Genomic DNA, 20,388 nt, shown 5'->3' on the forward strand with positions numbered 1-20,388 from the left:
GGAACTGATCGGCTGTAGAACCCCCGCCGTCTAATAGGCGCTACTCATGCATGGTTGTTTACATCTTTGGGCGGGTTTAGTTACATCTCTGAACAGTCAAAGGGACTGTGTCTGTGATACAATATCCACAGTCAACGTCTATCGTCAGGAGTTCTGGGAACCGGGGTGATGCAAAACATTTTTAGTTGTGTGTAATAACTGTAAAATTACAACCTGCTTTCACAGTGACATACATCCGCATTATCCATACTAATATTATAAATGCAAAAGTAACTCGGCATGTTATGCTTTCACGACTAAACCACGGAACTCATTTTGTTAAAAGCTGGTATGGAGATAGCTCGAAAGCTGAGAAAGTATATAGGCTAATATTTATTGATTTGAAGAGTATAACGCGCAATATGGAACAATAATTACTCTTTGAAGGACCTATTTACTCTTTGTCTTTTGAAGTTTATCATATTTGTGAAAATGCTTTCATTGTTTGATATGTTCTATGTAACACGACTCAACGTAATGAATAAAATATTTATACAATCCTCTACCGTGTTTAATCCAGTACTTCCATTATAATATTAGTCACAAACACGTCACATTTTAGTCGCTGAGTGCCATGCGCCTCGTATAAGTTTTTTTGTTGCTTTCAAATTTGCGTGTGACGGGAATGTTAGATTACATACAGTGCTGCCTGCACTTAATAAGTGCTCAATCACACGCTGAAAATAGGGTTGAACAGTTTTGTTAACTCGAAAGCAGTACGGAAAAAAATCATCACAGGGTGATGGATCAAAAATGTAGGCACTATAACGCATGAAAATGGGACGGAGGAACGGTTGGTATGTGTTGCTCGGGTGGCAAATTCTCACATCCAGTACGAAGCGAGCCAGAGAAACCTCTGAAAACTTTACTTCTGCGTGAATTAATTAATCGAGATTTTTTTAAATATAATTAGAAAATATAATGCATGCTTTCAAATTACATATACAGCAAAATAATATAAACACGTTCATTATGTACCTGCATACCGGCATTGCATACATTTTTTTACATACATCTCTACACCACTACATACACAGACATCTCGTAAAATTACTGGCTTACTTACGCATCATCACTCATAATTACCATCTACTGATACGCGAGCGAAGCAGCGGGTATCAGCTAATCTATTATACACTATGTGTGTGATTGGTATCTCCACGGGTTACAATCTTTTTAAATTCTCATATTCTTATATTTCACTTTATATCAGTTCTTATATTTTATGTTTATTCTCTAGGAAGGTATGTTCCCTTGGATGATACCGATTGTAGAAACCTCCGAAGCATAGAAATTTGGAACACCACTAACACTGAGCAGAGCCACGTTTGCCGCAGTGACATTTCTTCGCATGAATCTCACTCGGGAAAGCAATATCATTAACGTTGCTAAAGATTTCACGCATTGGCAACAATTTCGCGCCAAATCACGCATAAGGGATCACTTTACCGAAAACTGGCGGTTGCAACTGATTATGAATCAAGATACATTATAGGAGTTTCAGTGGAAACAATTTCAAATAATTTTTCATTCACTTATTCTTTCTTTTTTTTCCCTTTTTGCTTCTTTTTAATTCTGTCACCAGACACAGAACTGATAGGCGAATAAGGACAACGTTATAGCAATATACATTGGAAAACATTCCTCCTGTAGGCCGGCCGCGGTGGCTGAGCCGTTCTAGGCGCTTCAGTCCGGAACCGCGCGACTGCTATGGTGGCAGGTTCGAATCCGGCCTCGGGCATGGATGTGTGTGATGTCCTTAGGTTAGTTAGGTTTAAGTAGTTTTAAGTTCTAGGGGACTGATGACCTCAGATGTTAAGTCCCATAGTGCTCAGAGCCATTTTGAACCGCTCTTGTGTCTCTGGTGCGGCAGGTTGAACTGCTTTACTGGTTGCGGCTGGCACGGGGCAGGTAGGCTGGAAAGAGAATTTATACACCTCTAGTCCAGGCAGAGCCGATGGCTGTCTGACGTCCGAAATGATATCGACCACATCTTCTGGGAGCTAGTGGTGGGCCGTGGTGTGAAGTGGCTGACAAGACTTCGAGACGTCGCCGGGGCTATGGACAGGCGCGACAGCCGAGCTTGTTTCTTATAGGCAGAGCTGGCCCAGGATGTATCGGTGTCAGTGTGGGTCACTATGACGGAGGACAGGCGGCTAATGTCGTCATCAGCTATAAGTAGCCACGGTGGAGAAGTTGGCGATGGGAATCGGCCGGAAAACGGAACACTACTAGCAGCTTGGAGGGCGAGGGCAGCCTCCTGGGGGGGTTGTTAGGGGGAAGAGACCAAACTGCGAGGTCATCTGTCTCATCGGATTAGGGAAGGATGGGGAAGGAAGTCGCCCGTGCCCTTTCAAAGGAACCATCCCGGCATTTGCCTGGAGTGATTTAGGGAAATTACGGAAAACCTAAATCAGGATGGCCGGACGCGGGATTGAACCGTTGTCCTCCCGAATGCGAGTCCAGTGTGAGCCTCCTGGGCAGACGAAGCAGGGAGCGTGTAGCAGTGCAGCGAGGCTGCCTGGTGGACAAAGAGTCGAGGCTGATAAGGCATTTGCTGGCTGCTGTGACCGAGCGCTTCTAGGCGCTTCAGTCTGGAACCGCGAGACTGCTACGTACGCAGTTTCGAATCCTGCCTCGGGCATGGATGTGTGTAATGTCCTTAGGTTAGTTAGGTTTAAGTAGTTCTAACTTCAAGGGGACTGATGACCACAGATGTTAAGTCCCATAGTGCTCAGAGCCATTTGAACCATTTCTTTGATAATGCGCGCCCGCATCTCGTGGTCGTGCGGTAGCGTTCTCGCTTCCCACGCCCGGGTTCCCGGATTCGATTCCCGGCGGGGTCAGGGATTTTCTCTGCCTCGTGATGGCTGGGTGTTGTGTTCTGTCCTTAGGTCAGTTAGGTTTAATTAGTTCTAAGTTCTAGGCGACTGATGACCTCAGCAGTTGAGTCGCATAGTGCTCAGAGCCATTTGAACCATTTTTTTGGTAATGCGTTTGCTGTCAACATGGTGCATCGTTCCGGCTGGAACAGCGGCTTCACGAATCAAGGAATGCAGCTCAGCCAGAAGCGAAGGGCTGGTTGCTGTGGCATGTTTCCTAGCATGAAACAAAGTGAAGTGTGTGTTCGCTGTGATAAGTACTGGGTGCAGTGCATGCGAGTTATGCAGGGCTGTCACACTTGAGTTGCCTATTGAAACGCAGGAGGCCGCTGTTGGCGTAGTGTATTCAACTCAATGAACACTGCTTACAGGAAATTTACGTGGTGAAAATCAAACAGTCATTGCTGTTGAGTTTCATTGTTTTACCATTCCGATATTCTGTGAGCTACGAAATACACTATAAGATCACGGAGGAGTTATACAAAATGGTCACAAATTGATATTCATATGATATCACGACGGAAAATGCAAAATTATAAACTTTGGCGCCAATGCGTGAATGTGTGACGCGGCATCGTAATTTCACCACGCAGCTAGCGAGGATAGTTAACAGGAGGCATTCGATCCAGGGCATAAAGTCTTTGCGAGTTCATTCTGCGTACTCAGTTGGACTGCAATTATGCCCCGTAGACTGGTGCATGAACAATAGAAGCAAATGTCAATATTTGAGAGAGGACCAGTAGATGGGCTCAAAGAAACCGGATGGAGTGACTGATGAATTAAAAAAAATGGTTCAAATGGCTCTGATCACTATGGGACTTAACATCTGAGGTCATCAGTACCCTATAACAGAACTACTTAAACCTAACTAACCTAAGGACATCACACACATCCATACACGAGGCAGGATTCGAACCTGCGACCGTAGCAGTCGCGCGGTTTCGGACTGAAGCGCCTAGAACCGCTCGGCTTCCGCGGCCGGCACCGGTGAATCACTCGACATTTGAATAGGAGCGATGCCACTGCTGATGACGTTGGCAGGAATGGGTGAACCATCGCCAAAAAGTATCAAGAAGGAAGCGGCCGTCCTAGGCAGACGACAGAGCGCGAGGACCGAGCAATCGCCAGAGTAGAACCCAGAACACTGGATTCATCATCATCAGCGATCCGACGTGCAAATCGTGCTTCACTGACCAGAACGACCATTAATAGACGGCACACAGAAAGTTGGTCTAGCTCACGGTACCCCTTGTGCCGACTACCACTGACCTCAGTACACCAACAAGACCATTTGCTATAGTGTTGGGCACATTCAGTCCTAAATCTCATTGACTGGAGTAGAACTGTCTTCATTCATTTGCCCCGCTTGAACTGAGCCCCGATTACAAATGAACATGTGCCCTAGACAGCGGCGGGATACCAGCGTGACTGTCGTGTACCATACAACCCGACAACCAAGAGTGATGGACTGGAGTACCACCTCATTTCATAGCAAGATCCCTTTGGTTCTCATCTGCAGCACCCTTAAGCATAACGGTACGTCGACGATATTCTACGCACCGTTTCATTGCCCTTCATGGCAAGCCATCCTGGGCTAAAATTTCAGCAAGATAATGCCCGCCCGCACACGAGGAGAGTTTTTCTGCTGCTTGTCTTCGTGCTTGCCAAGCCCTACCTTGGTCAGGAAGGTCGTCGGATCTCTCGTCAAATGAGAACATTTGAAACATTATGGACAAGGCCCTCCAACCAACTCGGGATTTCGACGATCTAACGCACAAATTGGATAGCATTTGGCACGCTATCCCTTAGGAGGGCATTCAGCAACCGTATCAATCAGTGCCAAGCCGAATAACTGCTTACGTAAGGGCCAGACGTGGACCAACGCATTATTGACTTTCTCAATTTGTGAAGCTATTTATCTTGAATAAATCATCCAATTTTTTTTTTCTGAAACTGTAGTTATTTGTTAGTCTGTACATCAATTGAGAATCAATTGCGAAAGTTTGGAGCATAATTGAACGAGCCTTCCAACCAGCGCTGGATTTTGACGATCTAAGACGGTAAAATTTGGCACGATATCCCTCAGGACGACTTCCAACAACTCCATCTGTCAATGCTAAGCCGAATAACTGCTCAATAAGGGATAGAGGTGGACTAAGGCGTTATTGACTTGCTCAATTTGTGAAGTTCTTGCTCTGGAATCATCTAATTTTTCTGAAATTTTAATCGTTTGTTTGTCTGTGCGTGTATATCACATGTAGTAATATCCGTCTCATTCGGATAAGTTCTTCGTGGTATGTCGTTTTTTTCCCCTTGGTGTATATATACATTGTTGGCTCCAATTTTGTCCCTCTTGTTTTGTTCAAATGGTTCAAATGGCTCTGAGCACTATGAGACTTAACATCTGAGGACATCAGTCCCGTAGAACTTAGAACTACTTAAACCTAACTAACCTAAGGACATCATACACATCCATGCCCGAGGCAGGATTCGAACCTGCGACCGTAGCAGACACGCGGTTCCGGACTGAGCACCTAGAACCGCTCGGCCACCTCGGCCGGCCTCTTGTTTTGTCTGTTTATTATGAAGTAGGGTGTCGGCTTTGGTTGTGTATTATTGTAATTTGGTCTTGTGGTGAGATTCTTTATTGTGTGTCTCGTATCCTTTCACTATACGCTTATTTATCTTAATTCATGTCCTAAGGTTGTAGCCTGAACGAACTAAGAGGATCTGATTTTTTGGCATTCTCTCTATTGTGTTAGGAACCAGTGTATTATTGTTAAATTCTGTATTCATTTGTGTCCCCTTATTGTAACCCTGATTGAGTCTGTTGAGAAATCTCATTAAAAGTGTTTTGTGTGCATCAGTCCGTAAGTCATACTTTGTTTCTCTGAGCGTTGAGGTCTTTGGCCGCTGCTTATTATGTATGCGCTATGGATTGTTTATATCTATTTAAACGTGACAATAAATAATTTCGGTGCCAGATGGAATATTATGATCTCTATAGACGAACAATAGATATGTTGAAGTTCATCTTGATTTGTCACATTCTGATATCTTTACTTTTTTAACGTGGAATAGAGTTTGGGCAGAGGGGAGTATGTCCATTCATTATTTAACAATAACCATTCAAGTGGAGAAACCGCTGTACGTCATTATTACAATAGTCCCGTGGCAACTTTTACTGTAGGAAAGGCGAAGGAGTTTGGCAATTCAGCGAATGCTGTAAAAGGAGGTAAGTGAAAACGGATTAATTCCTGGCTGTCTTGGACTGTGTCGAAATGGCCGCTTGCGCGGTACGTAAAAATTGAGATAGTGATTCTCACCCTTTTCAAGAGCTTGTAGTCTTTAACTTTGCGATTTCACTGTCAGAACATAATACGAATGATAATTTCCTCCAGGTCAGTTCATCAGACAAGCCCTCTACCTCCTCCATATCGATCTAAAGCGAGACAGGTTTTGCTTTTTTTTCTAGAGCGTAAAACTAACCATAATCGTGGAATGTGGTATTAGGAAATAACCCGTTCGTACTTCCCTCGCTAATGTAAATCCCTTTTCTACGCTGCGACTAACGATTTTCTCGAGAGCAATCCTCAGATTGCGGGTGTATCTAGTTTTTAAAAAAAAATGTTAAAATGTGTGTGAAATCTTAAGGGACTTAACTGCGAAGGTCATCAGTCCCTAAGCTTACACACTACTTAACCTAAATTATCCTAAGGACAAACACACACACCCAAGCCCGAGAGAGCACTCGAACCTCCGCCGGGTCCAGCCGCACAGTCTATGACTGCAGCGCCCCTGACCGCTCGGCTAATCCCGAGCGGCAGTTTTCGAAGTTACCAAATTTATTAAATTTTTGTTGTCTCACTAAGCATTCAATAATTTTTCTGTGCAGGTCAGTAAATGAAAGTCACACAGGAGCAGATTTTACGCTGTTAATAAACTGAATTGTTTTTGCTTAAGAAGATTCGACAACACCATCCCCAGCCTCTTACCACTCTCAGCAGTTCATAAGGCACATCTCCGTGTTACATTCAGTTACAGACCTCATTGTCATCCTTGCTAAAACTGATACATTATGTTTTACGTAGTCTGCCTTTGTTCCAGTATGTCACCGACTAATAGCTCTTGGTAACTAATATAAAAGTATCCTCCTTATTTGGGAAGTCTACCAAGTAAGAACTAAAGAATATCAGTTGTGTGGCCAGAACATGTGCAGCAGAAAATTTTAAGCCTTTATTTGCATTTCATGTTCTGTTAATCCTTTTACAGTGCTGAGAATTTTTGTCTGCTGACGTTTGTTTGTTATTACTAACAAGCCAACGTCAGACAGGCAAGTTATTTATTGGTATTTTAAGGCTATCTAAAACTCTTGCCTGGATCAGAATCAACACTCAAGCATTAGACACTGATGAAGTAACTAAGGAAGAAAAGGAGTGTAGGTACCTGAGCTAGTCCCTGGAGGACCCTGTTGGTAAACAGTACGTAGTAGCCAGCCCACGCAGACAGCGGTGTCAGAACGGTCAGAATAGATGAGACGAGAATGCCGAACAACAGGACGACTTTACCACCGAAGCGGTCAGCAAGCACGCCGCCTGGGATATGCCCAACCGTATAGCCGTAGTAGAAGCCTGCGAGGATCTCTCCTTGCATATGCTTATCCCACATGAACTCTCCATCCTGAAATAAAGATACAATGAAAATGTTTCTGATATGTTTATTTGATATTGTACATTAAAACTTTACAGATACACCACACATGAAATTCAGCTAGTATGTTGTTGTGCAATCTAAGATACCCAGAACGGGTTTCATTGACGTGAATGATTGTAAACGGGATTTTGTGCTTGACTCACTGATCATCGTTAAAAAAAGTCGTCAATTTCTTGAATAATGCAGGAATTTAATGCGCTACTGGAGTGTAACCTGCTATCAGCCGTTTTTCCAACATAAATACTCAGTAATATTGAAATCTAGCGATTGTAGAATCCGCAAAAATAGACGTTATTTCACAAGCATTATTACCACAACAGCATCAGACTCAACAAGCGTGTGAATGGATACGTCGTCATGTTAGAACGAAATCCTCTTTAGAGAACATGCCTTTATAATGTAATGATCACTACTGCAAAATTGTATGATCTGCTGATAATTACTCTGGAGAGCCAAAGAAACTCGTATACCTGCCTAATATCGTGCAGGGCCCCCGCGAGCACGCAGAAGGGCCGCAACACGACGTGGCATGGACAAGACTAATACCTGAGGTAGTGCTGGAGGGAACTGCCACCATTAATCCTGTAGGGCTGTCCATAAAACCGTAAGAGTACGAGGGGGGTGGAGATCTCTTCTGAACAACGCGTTGCAAGATATCCCAGATATTCATGTCTGGGGAGTTTGGTGGCCAGCGGAAGCGTTTAAAACTGAGAAGATTGTTTCTGGAGCCATTCTGTAGCAATTCTGGATGTGTGGGGTGCCGTATTATCCTGCTGGAATTGCCCAAGTCCATCGGAATGCTCAATGGACATGAAAGGACGCCGGTGATAAGACAGGATGCTTACGTACGTGTCACCTGTCAAAGTCGTATCTAGATGAATCAGGGGTCGCACATCACTCCAACTGCACACGACCTACACCATTAAAGAGCCTCCACCACCTTGAACAGTCCCCTGCTGACATGCAGGGTCCATGGATTCATGAGGTTGTCTGCATTCCCGTACACGTCCATCTGCTCGATACAATTTGAAAAGAGACTCGTCCGACCAGACAACATATTTTCAGTCATCAACAGTCCAGTGTCGGTGTTGACGGACCCATGCAGAGACATGAAGCTTTGCGTCGTGCAGTCGTCAAGGGTACACGATATTTCGTTGAATAGTTCGCACGTTCATGCTTGTCGATGGCCCAGCGTTGAAATCCGCAGCAATTTGCGGAAGAATTACACTTCTGTCACGTTGAACGGTTCTCTTCAGTCGTCGTTGGTCCTGTTGTTGCATGATCTTTTTTCCGGCCGCAGCGATGTCTGAGATTTTATGTTTTATCCGACTCCTAATATTCTCGGTACACTAGTCATATGGTCTTACGGCAAAATCCCCACTTGGTCACCACCTCGGGGAGGCTGTGTCCCATCGCTAGTGTTCCGACTGTAACACCACGTTCAGACTCACGTAAATCTTGATAACCTGCCATTGTAGCAGCAGTAACCGATCTAAGAAAGGCGCCAGACACTTGTCTTATATAGGCGTCGCCGACCGCAGCACCATATTCTGCCTGTTTCCATATCTCTGCATTTGAATACGCATGCCTATACCAGTTTCTTTGGCGCTTCAGTGTATATGCCCGCGTGAAACATTGTACTTTTTGGAAAAGGCGGCTATGAATGCACGTTGTTCCTGATGTTCTGCAGATAAATATACACACTTTCTTAGGACGTAATGTAGAATAGTGAGACCACAGTAAATTTCATAGGTCGACAGTCCATTTCTACGCTTGTTGCATCACTGCAAGCTATTCTTTGCATTCACATCGCTCATAAGAGTTTTTGCATTTGCAGCTCTACAAGAAAAGCTTTGTGTGCCCACCGCACTTTTCCGTTGATAGTGTATTCTATGAAATCCTTGAAGTCAGCGTTCTGTTCTGTTATAGCGGTCTTTAAGTTACAGGTAACAATTCTCGTAGAACCGTCCTAATCATACAAGGAAGTTTAGTCTTCTTTCTTTCAGATTTGAAACTGTTGTCACAGACTGACTTATTAAGAGGAAAGCAAAAGGTTGTCCTCATCAGGGTCTCAAGTTTCATCGTTATGATAGTTCAACTGAATACCAGAACGATAAAAGACCTAATACCGACTTCCGCTTCCCATTTCAGAAATTCATGCCGAAATTTATCCTTCTTGTTAATAACCTTTCCGTCAATCAAAGCTTTATTAGGCACAATCTCATCCGGAAAGAATGCGTGGCATGCGAGACGAACACATGCTCGTGTAACAATCGTACCACTATTTCGTCCGCCCCTGGTAGCTGAGTGGATGCCGACACGGTAGCTCAGCGTGCTCGGTCAGAGAACTGGCTGCCCTCTGTAATAAAAAGAAAACTGAGTGAAGGGATAAACAACGAACTTCAACGGATGTCATGTGACGTGCGCTACGACCAAACACGACGAACAATAAGGAACCAAAAAAAATGGTTCGTTTCCCGACTGGGTCGGAGATTTTCTCCGCTCAGGGACTGCGTCTTTTGTTGTCCTAATCATCATCATTTCATCCCCATCGACGCGCAAGTCTCCGAAGTGGCGTCAAATCGTAATACTTGCATCCGGCTAACGGTCTACCCGACGTGAGGCCCTAGTCACACGACATTTACGTTTACCACAATTGCATTCATGTCACTTCCACAAGACAGGCCTCATGATACGCGAATTCTGGTAAGTTCCTACGCAACAATCTGTCATTTACCAACATTTACCAGGAGCACATCATCATCATCCATTTGTGTTATACAGCTCTGCTTAATCAAAACAGTATTAGAGTTTACATTTTCTCACACGTAAATGTTGTTCAGCTTGATGTAGAACTTCCAGTCATTTATATTTTATCACTCTCTGCACTTTACTTAGATACTCTCTTAAACCTCAAAGGAAATGTAAGATGAAATGTCACGGTCTCATAGGGACAGAAATAATCATTATAAATATGGGTAAAATCTACTCCCGACAGTGAACAGTTTGTTCCTAATGGCGATGTTGGTGACAGTTGCCGAAAAGTCAAAGAATTGGTCCAACATGGAAATCAAAGAAAATTTTAACGACCTTTGGAACCCCTTGCTAGAGTAATTCGGCTACCTGAGCCAGGATACAATTACGTCAGCCGCAACTTACCTTGCGCCCGCCTGGACCCTCGAGCACCAGCTCGCCGGGGCAGGAGTCAGGGTCGCGGACCAGCTGGATACCTCGAGAGGCGTCTCTCTCCTGTAGCGCCGTCCCGTTGACCATGTCGACGATGGCCACCGAGATGTTGACACGCGTCGCGTAGCTGATGGCCAGCCCCAGTGTATTAAGTAGCAGCATGGTGTAGCGCGTCTTCCAGAAGCCTGCGACATGAACCGAAAGGTAGTCACTTCGTATCATTTGAGGTCGATACAGGGCTGTTTCTGGTAGCATTACTGTGCTATTTTAAAGTTGACATTTCTTAACGTCTGTATGTCTGCAAGAGAAAATAATCAAGACGAAGCAGTATCGAAGAATGACAAGATGTAGAAAAAGCAGACGCTCATTCACAGTTTTCTAAAAAAATATTTCATATCATTTAATATCTGTGCCGTCTTAATTCGTCAAATAATTTCATTATTGAAGAACTGTTGCTGTTACGGGATACAAGCTATAATTTCGTTTGAGTTTACTTTGCTGAAAGGGCAGCGCTACCGGTTTCGAATTTATACAGTGTTCGTGAGACTGCTTATACACTTGTCTTAAGTTACATGGACGTCGGATATAGGTGAGATACCATGAAATTATCTGTAACATTCGGTTTCATCGTCTTTCTTCAACGAATAACACTCATGCTGTTTTCCATGGCTTCACATACACTCATTGCGGTCATCACTACTATTCGTTAGGCAACAACACAAACTGTCTTTTTTTTGTCCTTCGTTTTGACATTATTCGTTGGATAAAGACGATGAAAACAAATGTTCCTGACTATAATTTCACAACAACTCATTTGAAAACCCATTTCCATTCAGCGTTTCATTAAAGATGTTTTAGTTCACTTGGTTAGGGATGTGGAAGTGAATTGATCACGGCCTTGCCAAAGTTAACAGCCCGGTATCCCCGTGAGATTTTTTTTCCGACAAAGAAAGAAAATTTAAATCATGTTGGCTGGATGAGTATTAGGACCTTAATTTTCGCGAGAACCACTTCAGTGACTTAACTATTACACCACATCTCTCAGTGAGAAAGAGAGTAGAAATTGTCTGTCAAATATATTTTAAAATCGCTTTAAAATCCTCTCAATGGTTAAATGAGGTGAAAAGACTTCTTTTACCTCTAGTAAATTTTTAAAGAGCTGCCGTGTTTTCTAAACCGTGATAAATGATATCATCCTTCCAGAGTTACACAGCTATTTAGTGGTTTCACGACTGCTACAACTAAATGTTAGGGATTCTTTTTTTCTGTCGTGCGAAATTAACACGGAACTTACCATAAGCGCTCTCCATTGAAATTCTCTTATGTAATGTGAGACAGAATCAAGAACATATTTTCAGAAAGTGGTGTTTCACAGATCGAAAGTATTTGAAAAATGTCATGGTAACCGCCTGGAACTGCTCTACAGACCATCGTCAGGTTCTTAAAAGCAGTTATAGTCTCATATTAGGCGATTGTAAAATCACGGACGTCAGATAATAAAATCATAAAGTTGTCTGTTGTCACGTCATAATATAAATTACATCGTCAATAAACAAACTGTGTTATGCAGCAGCCATGAATATCGATTGCTGTTGTAAGATCAAAGAGTTCACTGTCTACCACAATTTATATTATACTGAAAATGTAATTTAGATTACGAGGGGACAACAGTGACAGACTCATGATTTCATTAGTATATATGATGTCAATGATTCTATATACGACTAATATAATGCTGTAAATGCTTTTAAAAACCGAAACTACTTGTTAAATTTAAGATTTTATCAGCAGTTTGAGCCGGTAATCATGACTTTTTCAGAATGAGGGTTGTGGTTTCTTACTTGTTGAGCTTGCCACACAACTGTTCAGTTAAGAATCCTATTTCCCATGTTAGATACCTTGTGGGACGTAAAGTAGCTTTCTGCAAGAAGCAATATGTTAATATATGCTGTATATCAGTATGTAATTTACAATAATTAAAACTAGAAAACATTATTTTGTTGGGAGGGAGAGAGGAACTCCTTAGTTTTTTATATAAGGAGAAATCATAAACTTCACGGAGACTTTGGTAATGATACGCGAATATGCTTCAATAAGGGGTTGAAGTATCTTGGAATGTTTTAAACGTCTGACCGAGCAGGTAGTTTTGAATATCAACTTTTTACCACACATCACTGCCTTTAGCATTAACAGTGTGCTGAATGTGACATTTCGATGGAGTCGAACATGTGCCTCAGGTGTGGTGCGTACGGATGAGTAACAGTATTCATAAATGGGAACATGAAATGGCATTCACTCGAATGCTGTAACAGTGGTAGGTCTAGATGTACTCTACAGGGCAACCAGTATCAAAAGGAGAACAGAGGATACGATAACTATTCAGTTTAACAACAATTTGAAAGTGCTGTATGAAATTGGTACAGAGCCTAAGGCGGTGTAATACGCGTCTTATGTTGGGAAGTCAGCATTATCTGGCGCTACGTTAAAGCATGTGCAAATAGACAATGGTTAATTTATCTAGGGAGGTTCCAACATGAGAAGCACAACGTTGTAACTCACGTGCTGAGATATTGTAAGGGCAAAACTTTTGCTCTGCGTGACTGGGGACTTTATCACTATGTTTACTGTATGTGACCTGCTGATCCTCGACTGATAATAACGGTTAAATGGTAGTTTTGAGCATATGTGCATTTGAAACTGAACAACTACTAAAGATTTATTGCTCTAACATTTTTGCTCAGTTTATTGTGAAGACTCATCAGTGGAAAAGTGTAGGATACTCACGCACAATGTTTAGTGTCCCATTTTCAATACGTAAGCAATACACACATATAGTCAGAGCCCTCAACATAATCCACAAAGTCATACAACATGCTGAAGGGGGGTGTGGACGAGCAGCGAGGTCTTAAGTTGAAGCTGGATGGGGGATTGTGATCGATGACAGAACAGATGAGTGCTGTTGTCTGGATTATGTTGCCAACTTGGTACTAGCCGGTACGATTTGGAGATGTACTGTTCTCATTGGACATTAATAACCCAACATCCGATTGGAATAACAACAGTTTTTAAGTTGTGACTTCCATTTTTTCACGTTCTTTTACAAAGGAAGGTCAGCAATACAGCCACCGTTTAACTCTTGCATCGTTTCAGAAATACGTGACATAAATATTAATGTCAGTGTCATCGGAAAGCAGCTGAGATCACTAAACTTGGTTCAAGTGGTTCAAATGGCTCTGAGCGCTATGGGACTTAACATCTGAGGTCATCAGTCCCCTAGAACTTAGACCTACTTAAACCTAACTAATCTGAGAACACCACAAACATCCATGCCCGAGGCAGGATTCGAACCTGCGACCGTAGCAGTCGCGCGGTTCCGGACTGAAGCGCCTAGAACCGCTCGGTCACCACGGCCGGCCACTAAACTTGAACAAGATCCCAGGGCGCGATGGATTCCCTGTCTTATTCTGTCAGGAATTTAGAGCTCAGTTTTCCCTTCTCTTAATCATAAAATATCATATAAAGGCACAGGTCACACCCTATTCCGCTAGCTGAAGTGATCCACAAAACGACTGCCTAAAACCATTAACCTCCATCTGTTGCAGAATGTTAGAACATATTCTGAGCTCAAACGTAACGAGATATCTCGAACAGAATAGTCTCATCTACGCCAGTTATCAATGGTCCGGCAAACACCAATCTTGAGGAACCTATGTCGGACATTTCGCATATGACACCATGAAGCAATGGATCAAGCCAGTCAAGTGGCTTAAGCAATTGTTGATTTCTGAAAATCATTCGACTCTGCATTACACCAACGCCTATTAATGAAAGTAGCAGCGTAAGAGGTATCAATTCGTGTCTGGATAAAGCTTTTGTGGGGGAAAGTCATCGATAGATACTTGCTTTACTTTCCGTGTCTGGAACTAGACTTCAGACTTCCAAAAATCAGCAGCCAACATGGCCTTGTCATTTGCGTCCCGTAAGTCATTAATAGTGCAGGGATGGTCTAAATATGGACAGATAAGCAGGTGCTGAGGATCCTGGACAGAACCACACAGACAGAGTGTGTTCTCATTCTCTTTTAGGAAATCCTATTGCTGCAGGTTTGTCTTGCACTTTGGCACTTCTACCCTCATACGGTTTAGGGTTCTCCAGACTGTGTATGGTAGGTCTTCACCAGGCGCCAGTTCTTCTTTTACATCTTTATGGGGGTTTCTCAGGTCGATTTCCCACCTTTTCAAACGATTCTCTGCAGCCGACCCTTCCAGGGCTCGAGTACGTGACAGGAAACTCTTCCTCGAACAAATCCGTCGGTCAACAGGCTGGTGTACATGTAAAGGGTGACGCATGTCCTTTTCTTGCTTGGCTTTTTCGGCTTCGGCAGCGATGTCACGTCGTATGTTGGGCGGTGCGATCCCCATGATTAAGTACATCTTGTGCACTGGGGTTGGCCTCAAGAATCCGGTAACAATCCGTGCCATTTCATTCACCGCGACATCAACTTTTCTCGCGTGTGTTGATGCAGACCATACTGGAGCGGCATATTCCGCGGCTGACACACTGAGCGCAAGGGCTGAAGTTCTCAGGACTTTTGGGTTTGCACCCCAGGATCCGCTGGTTAGTTTCCTGATGATGTTGTTTCTAGTTGAGACTTTTCCTCTTTTAAGTTCAAGTGGCTCTGAGCACTATGGGACTTAACATCTATGGTCATCAGTCCCCTAGAACTTAGAACTACTTAAACCTAACTAACCTAAGGACAGCACACAACACCCAGCCATCACGAGGCAGAGAAAATCCCTGACCCCGCCGGGAATCGAACCCGGGAACCCGGGCGTGGGAAGCGAGAACGCTACCGCACGACCACGAGATGCGGGCTAAGGGCGTTTTACAATGCTCGAGACGTTCACCTCTCTACATTACATTTAATTCGCGATTTGCCTCCCTGTTCTTTAAATGGAATGAACAGACCTGCGTCTTGGAAGGGTTCGACCTTAGGTGGTTTGCCTCATAATACTGGGAGAGAGCTTCCAAGGTACTGGTTAATTTCTCCTCTACATCCATAAAATTGTTACCTTGGGCTGCAACTGCAGTGTCATCGGCATACATAAATTGGCGCTTGATATTTGGCACTGAATGGTCTTTTGTATATATATTATACAGAGCTGGGGCGAGGACGCTTCCCTGAAGTAGGCCATTCCTCTGATTTCTCCGCCTGCTCTTCTTGCCCTGACGACAAACGAAAAATCTCCTATTATGCAGGAAAGTACCTATCAGTGATGTTAAAGTTGGTTAAGACGTCCCCTTGGAAGTGTGTTGGTACACTTGATGGTGGCATACTTCGGTTTGGTAGTAAGATACGAGGAAAATGCTGTCACCAAACCGAGGAGTTTGCTTACAAAACACTCATGCGGCGCATCATACAATATTAATGAAGTGTGTGGGACCCATACAACTTACTTTTTAAATGAGTACACACAGCTCCACAGCCCCAGTTGCAAGTTGTCTATCTAATGGCTTCCAGGGGCTACAATTACAATTTTCTGTATTTCATGTAATTATTGACCAAATTTAAAATGTTTTCATAATCTATTCATTAAGTGGTATAATCTTACGTCAAAGGTTTAACACAGTAAGACAACTACTCCAGATAGGAACTGTGTCGTCTTGAGTAAGTGCAACTGACAGAGTGCAGTGTATCCACAGTACATCCATGCAGTATTTTGGAATGAGTCTTCCAACAATCGTTGCGCCTAGTTTCAAAACTTTTCGTAACTTTTTCTCACTGACACCCCGTCCCCCCGACTCCTTGCACTCTATCCTTTCTTCCGCCCGCCCATCCCCCTCTCGCCCCTCCCACTCCCACACAAAAAATTAATGGGAAAAGGTTTATTGTCTATTTCATTTTCGCAGTTCACACTGTAAAACTTCAGTTTCAGGCATGACGTTTTAATTTTTCCACTTTTTTAATAACTAACTCTATTAGCAGCACATTTTGCAAACAGTATCCACGTATACCACTGAATGGATCTGCAAAATTATGTCATTGTGCGACACACAAACGGTACGATCCGTTTTCACTGCGAGTCTGAATCTTTAAAGCAGCGGTTGTCAAGCTATTTTGGGAACGGAACGCTTTTACGGACTCCTAAAACAAACAAAATCTGGTTTTGCGTACATTAATTTTAATAATTTAATGAAAGTCATACAAAAATGTACATTATACACTACTGACCTCTACAACAATATACAAAACAACACACACTAACCTAATACACAAAATAAGTACGTATTGATTCCGCTCTAAACTGATAAAATTGTTTCCATTTAATGGGAGGTATGAAGCTGTGTGTTTTTTTGTTTTTTTTGTTTTTTTTTTGTTTTTTTTTTTTTTTTACCCACTATTTGTGAGGTTCGATACAAGAGAACTGAAGGCACATGTGAGGTTTAGCATTCAGTCTATTGTGGTATTTTGTCTTTGTAACTGCATATGCTGAGAATTACGTTTCACACAAATATGTTGTTGCGACGGGAGAAGAACAGAGCCTGTGTGGCAAGTTCTGGATATTCATCACGAACCCAGCACAAAAAATTATTAAGTAACGTTGTTTTGAACAATGATTCCATGTCTGAATCTGATATTATTTCTAAAAGTGATTCATAGGTTTTGTTTGATATACTTTCTGGCTTCTGCAAATTTGGTACAAAAGCATTCTGAACCCATGAATTCATTTTGAGCTTCGTATTCTGCTCTCCAGGAAAATACGTCTGAAAAGACGCGTGCATATCATGGAGACATTGGTCGAATTCTTCAAACATTTCATGTGGTAATTCTGCTCGTCTCCCCAACGAACACATTCAGTGTTAAAAAGCTTCCTAGTCCGCTCTTGTCAACATAATCCAAAAATCTAACTGTAAAGGCGGTTTATTTTATTATTAGTAATGAAAACTGCTGTCTGTTTCTCATGTAAAGATAAATTCAGTTCATTAATGTTTCCAAACATATCTGACAAAAAAGCTAGTCTGAACAACCAAGCCACATCGCTCAAACAGTTCTTTAGTTTAAAAGAAATGTCAGTGATAAAAGCTTGTAATTCAGCTCGTAGTCCAAATAATCTTGTTCGATATATCCTGCGAGGTTGTTGATTCTATGCGAAACAATGTAACTCGAAAGTGGCGTTGTAGAAACATGCTTTGCAGTTTTTTCATTGACGATAAATTGTGTTACGTCTGCCACACACGGTTTTATAAAATTCTCAGCGATATTGTGCCCTTCACGCACTTGTGCAACGTGATGTTGACTAAAAACGATGCCTCCGTGGCTTTTTCATTCACACTTTGGGTCACATACTTCATAGTTATTCCTAATAATTGTTTTTTCTCATGGATAAAAAATTATTCATCTTTGTCTTTCCAGTTGGGGTGTATAGTTTCTGAATGTCGGCGCATCTCAACAGGTACCATGGAACTATTCGGACGTAGCTTACTACATAATGTGCAGAGAGTGAGCCGTTAAAATCAGCAAATCTGATACTGGTGTAAGAGTCGTCGTACTACCTTTTTTCACCTTTAACGAGTCGTTAGATATTTCACGGCCTGAGACCATGGAACTCGAACTCGTTACATCACCTTCTTGAATCCCATAGTCTTAATCGAATATCTCTGAGGTTGATGCCACATCTTTCAAGCAAACCGCCTTTGAACTTTCCATGCAAGTTTTTGTTGCAACACCATTAAGCCAACGCTCCATTCTATCATTTAAAATCAACAATTTAATTTAACAATGTGATATACGTGGAATAATATTATCATAAGGTACAGTATTTTACAACTGTCGTGACTAACAAATATGAATCGAAAATACCGCGGCCCTAGAGTGGCTTGCGGCTACGCCATGCCGAATAGGGCTGTACACTGCAGTCGCAAGTTCAAGTTAAGTATTGTAGACTGTACTGTGCTGCTCGGGTTTGTGCAGTCCTGAGTAATGAAGCACAGATAACGAAGTGACGAAATCCTTTGAGACTGTTCGAGGTGTTTGTGCAGACGAGAGAGATGGAGACAGAGCAGTGGAATGGTCGCAGCATGCCTAGATTAGACAGCATGCAGAGGTAGAAGGAGATAGAGACACGGAGAACATGTCAGAACCACCACTGCGTGCATCTGTAATAATGAGTAACGAGGCGACACATACCTGCTCGTACAAGTTAAATTCTTTTGTTTGTAGTCTTCTATCGTTGCACTATTATAGATTTATTACGCTGATGTCGCCTCAGTTTCGGCTATTGTGCGCTGAGAGGAAAAACTAAATTTTACAAAACCGATGCCGATATGGTATTTCTAAGGGTTGGTTTTCTCAGTATGTGACAACATTTGACGTGATTTGTTCTTTAGGTTGTTACACACATCAAAACAAGTTTTGTATCACCTCGGCTCCGAGAGTTCCGGAATCTGTACAGAAAATTAGAATAGAGATCAACATAAACATCATTTACGCCCTTTCTATTGCTCATGAAAACCACACATTGCATGTTGTACCACCATACAGCGGGACCTTCAGAGATGGTGGTCCAGATTGCTGTACACGCCGGTACCTCTAATACCCAGTAGCACGTCCTCTTGCCTTGATGCATGCCTGTATTCGTTGTGGCATACTATCCACAAGTTCATCCAGGCATTGTTGGTCCAGATTGTTCCACTCTTCAACGTCGATTCGGGGTAGGTCCCTCAAAGTGGTTGGTGGGTCTCGTCGTCCACAAACAGACCTTTTCAATATATTCCAGGAATGTTCGATAGGCTTCATATCTGGAGAACACGCTGCCCCTCTCTTCAAGCGATGTCGTTATCCTAAAGGAAGTCATTCACAAGATGTGTGCGATGGGGACGGGAATTGTCGTCCATGAAGACGAATGCCTCACCAAATTTGCTGCCGATATGGTTGCACTATCGGTCGGAGGATGGCATTCACGTATCGTACAGCCGTTATAGCGCCTTCCATGACCACCAGCGGCGTATGTCGGCCCCACGTAATGCCACCCCAAAACAGCAGGGAACCTGCACCTTGCCGCACTCGCTGGACAGTGTGTCTAAGGCGTCCAGCCTGACCGGGTTTCCTCCAAACACGTCTCCGACGATTGTCTAGTTGAAGGCATATGCGACACTCACTGGTGAAGAGAACGTGATGCCAATCCTGAGCGGCCCATTTGGCATGTTGTTGGGATCATTTGTACCGTGCTGCATGGTGTGTTGCAAAGATGGACCTCGCCATGGACGTCGGGAGTGAAGTTGCGCTTCATGCAGCCTATAGTGCTGCACACAGTTTGAGTCGTTACAAGACGTCCTGTGGCTGCACGAAAAGCATTATTCAACATGGTGGCGTTGCTGTCAGGGTTCCACCGAGCCATAATCCGTAGGTAGCGGTCATCCACTGCAGTAGTAGCCCTTGGGCAACCTGAGCGAGGCATGTCATCGACAGTTCCTGTCTCTCTGTATCTCCTCCATGTCCGAACAACATCGGTTTGGTTCACTCCGAGACGTCGGGACACTTCCTTTGTTGAGAGCCCTTCCTGTCGCA

General features: G+C 43.1%; 1 protein-coding gene across 2 annotated transcripts in view; it reads right to left on the reverse strand.

Annotated features, from left to right (window-relative positions):
• LOC126474148 (sialin-like) overlaps positions 1-20,388 on the reverse strand; it is a 98,690-nt gene that overhangs the window by 60,246 nt on the left and 18,056 nt on the right. For both annotated transcript variants that reach the window (XM_050101603.1, XM_050101602.1), the window contains exons 2-3: positions 10,794-11,005; positions 7,368-7,601 (exon numbers count right to left, since the gene is read on the reverse strand). In XM_050101603.1, the coding sequence (XP_049957560.1) occupies positions 7,368-7,601; positions 10,794-10,982 (423 nt within the window). In that variant the 5' untranslated portion in view covers positions 10,983-11,005. The remainder of the gene's footprint in view (positions 1-7,367; positions 7,602-10,793; positions 11,006-20,388) is intronic.

The sequence above is a fragment of the Schistocerca serialis genome, chromosome 4, assembly GCF_023864345.2.
Source record: "Schistocerca serialis cubense isolate TAMUIC-IGC-003099 chromosome 4, iqSchSeri2.2, whole genome shotgun sequence".
In the NCBI taxonomy this organism is placed as follows: domain Eukaryota; kingdom Metazoa; phylum Arthropoda; class Insecta; order Orthoptera; family Acrididae; genus Schistocerca; species Schistocerca serialis.